Source organism: Helianthus annuus, chromosome 17, assembly GCF_002127325.2.
Source record: "Helianthus annuus cultivar XRQ/B chromosome 17, HanXRQr2.0-SUNRISE, whole genome shotgun sequence".
NCBI lineage: Eukaryota > Viridiplantae > Streptophyta > Magnoliopsida > Asterales > Asteraceae > Helianthus > Helianthus annuus.
The window spans coordinates 106,803,617-106,806,092 of NC_035449.2; the positions used below are offsets into that span (position 1 = coordinate 106,803,617).

A 2,476-nucleotide genomic window follows, 5' to 3' on the forward strand; every position below is an offset into this window, starting at 1 on the left:
ATGAGGATGGATATATTGGGGTCTATGGTAAAAAGGCTGCTAAGAAGAATGGGATCCAAGTTAACAAGCAGAAGTCGAAATTTGAGTATAGGCCTGTGGTATCTAAGCCGAAGGGTGAGATCAAAGTAGGGAAAACCGTGAACAGGTTCAAATCTTCTAACCCGTTTGATGTGCTGAACGATGTGAATACAGAAGATATGGTTGGGAGTAAAAAGTTAGGAGATGATGGTGGGTTTGAAGACTCAGATGATGATGAAGTAACTGAGGTTTATAATGAAACACATGATTTTCTTTTAAAAGGTTCTCAGAAGCCGATCACTAATACAGGGGCAAACACTCCTAGCCAAGTAGTTCCTGATGATTAGTCTTGCTGCCTGGAATATAAGGGGGTTGAACCGCCCTCTGAAACAAATGGAGGTTCGGCAGATGGTGAAAGAGAGTAATCTGAGCTTCTGTGCTATTTTAGAGTCTCATGTTGATGTGGGTAACCTTAGTAAAGTTTGTAAGTCTGTTTTTCGTAATTGGGATTGGACATCTAATGGTGGCCTTTGTGACAAGGGTACTAGGATTATTATTGGTTGGAACCCGGATGTGTTTGATGTTATGGTGCTGAATCAATCTCCTCAGGTAATGCATGTTCAGATCAGATTTAAGATTGACAAAAAGATAATGTTTGTTCGATAGTTTATGCGGCTAACTACTATGTTTCTAGAAGAGAATTATGGCAAGAACTTTCTATGCATAAGGTGTTGGTTGGCAATCAACCGTGGATAATCATGGGTGACTTTAATTCAGCTCTTAATATTGAAGATAAATCCTTGGGAGCTTCTTCAATCTCGGCTGGTATGAGGGAGTTCCAGAACTGTGTGGATGATATTGAGGTTTTTGACATCAATCGGTCGGGTCTTCACTTCACATGGAATCAAAAACCAAAGGAGGGTGTAGGGTTGCTTAAGAAAATTGATAGAGTGTTGTGGAATACACACTTTGTGGTTGAGTATCCTAGCTCGGTTGCTTATTTTCACCCGTACAGGTTGTCGGATCACTGCCCTTGCATTCTTAAAATCCCTAAAGCGGAGGTCTGTAAACGCAAATCCTTTAAGTTCGCTAATTTTCTGATTCACAAGCCTGACTTTTTGGATATTGTGAAACGGTCTTGGGAGTTGAATGTCGATGGTGTGCACCAGTTTCGGGTTGTAAAGAAACTCCGGTTGCTTAAGGGTCCTCTTAAAGCTCTTCTTTTTAAACAGGGTAACTTGCATCGGAAGGTTAAGGACCTTCGATCTAAATTGGATGGTATTCAAAGTCTTATCGATGCTGACCCATCCAATGTAGACTTACGGGCTAAAGAGTCCTCTCTAACGCGTGACTACCAGGAAGCTTCATTGGATGAGGAACGGTTCATCAAGCAAAAGTCAAAGGTGGATTGGTTATAAGCTGGTGATATGAACACGGCTTTTTTTCACTCGTCGCTTAAAACTAGGAATCATCGAAGTAGGATTGATGTCATTAAGGACTCGAGTGGTGTTATGTTTGAAGGTGAGAATGTACAGCTGGCGCTAGTGCAACACTATGAAAAATTTTTGGGGTGTCAGGGCGATATATCCCTCTTTCCTTCGGCTGAGTTATTTGGCAATTCTTTGGATCCCGTTGTTGCTAACCACATGGTTCGTCAGGTTACGACAGATGAGGTTCGAAAGGCTATGTTTTCGATTGGTGCTGACAAAGCCCCAGGGCCAGACGGGTACACTTCAGCTTTCTTTAAGGGTGCTTGGTCGGTTATCGGGGAAGAAGTGTCAAATGCTATTATTGATTTCTTTTCCACTGGTAAACTTTTGCGTGAATTAAACCATACTCTTATTGTCCTAGTGCCGAAAATTGCTACTCCTTTTAATGTTACAGACTACCGTCCGATAGCGTGTTGCAATGTTTTGTACAAGTGCATTAGTAAGATTCTGGCGGATCGTCTTAAAGTGGCGCTGAATATGATTGTCAACGTTAATCAGTCGGCTTTTGTCCCGGGTCGAAAAATTTCGGACAATATCTTACTTACTCAGGAGCTCATGCACAACTATCATAGAAATGTGGGCCCCCCGAGGTGTGCGTTTAAGGTAGACATTCAGAAAGCTTATGATACTGTTGATTGGAGATTTTTAAGAAGTGTGTTGCTGGGTTTTGGGTTCGATATTAAGATGGTGGATTGGATTATGATTTGTGTGTCTACGCCATCTTACTCTATATGTGTTAATGGTAATGTTCATGGATATTTCAGAGGTAAACGTGGGTTACGTCAAGGGGATCCAATATCTCCTTATCTGTTTACGCTTGTTATGGAGATTCTAACTGGTATCCTTCATCATGAAACTAGGATGAATACCTCATTCAGATTTCATAACAGATGTGAGAAGCAGCAGATTATTAACCTTTGTTTTGCAGATGACCTTTTTCTGTTTGCTAGAGGAGATGTCGGCTCGTC

General features: G+C 41.4%; 1 protein-coding gene across 1 annotated transcript; it reads left to right on the forward strand.

Moving 5' to 3' along the window:
* Window positions 1–411: 411 nt before the first annotated feature.
* Window positions 412–1,436, forward strand: LOC110924755. Its single transcript, XM_022168747.1, has 2 exons — window positions 412–671; window positions 713–1,436. The coding sequence occupies exons 1-2, from the start codon at window positions 412–414 to the stop codon at window positions 1,434–1,436; spliced, it is 984 nt and encodes a 327-aa protein (XP_022024439.1).
* Window positions 1,437–2,476: the final 1,040 nt, after the last annotated feature.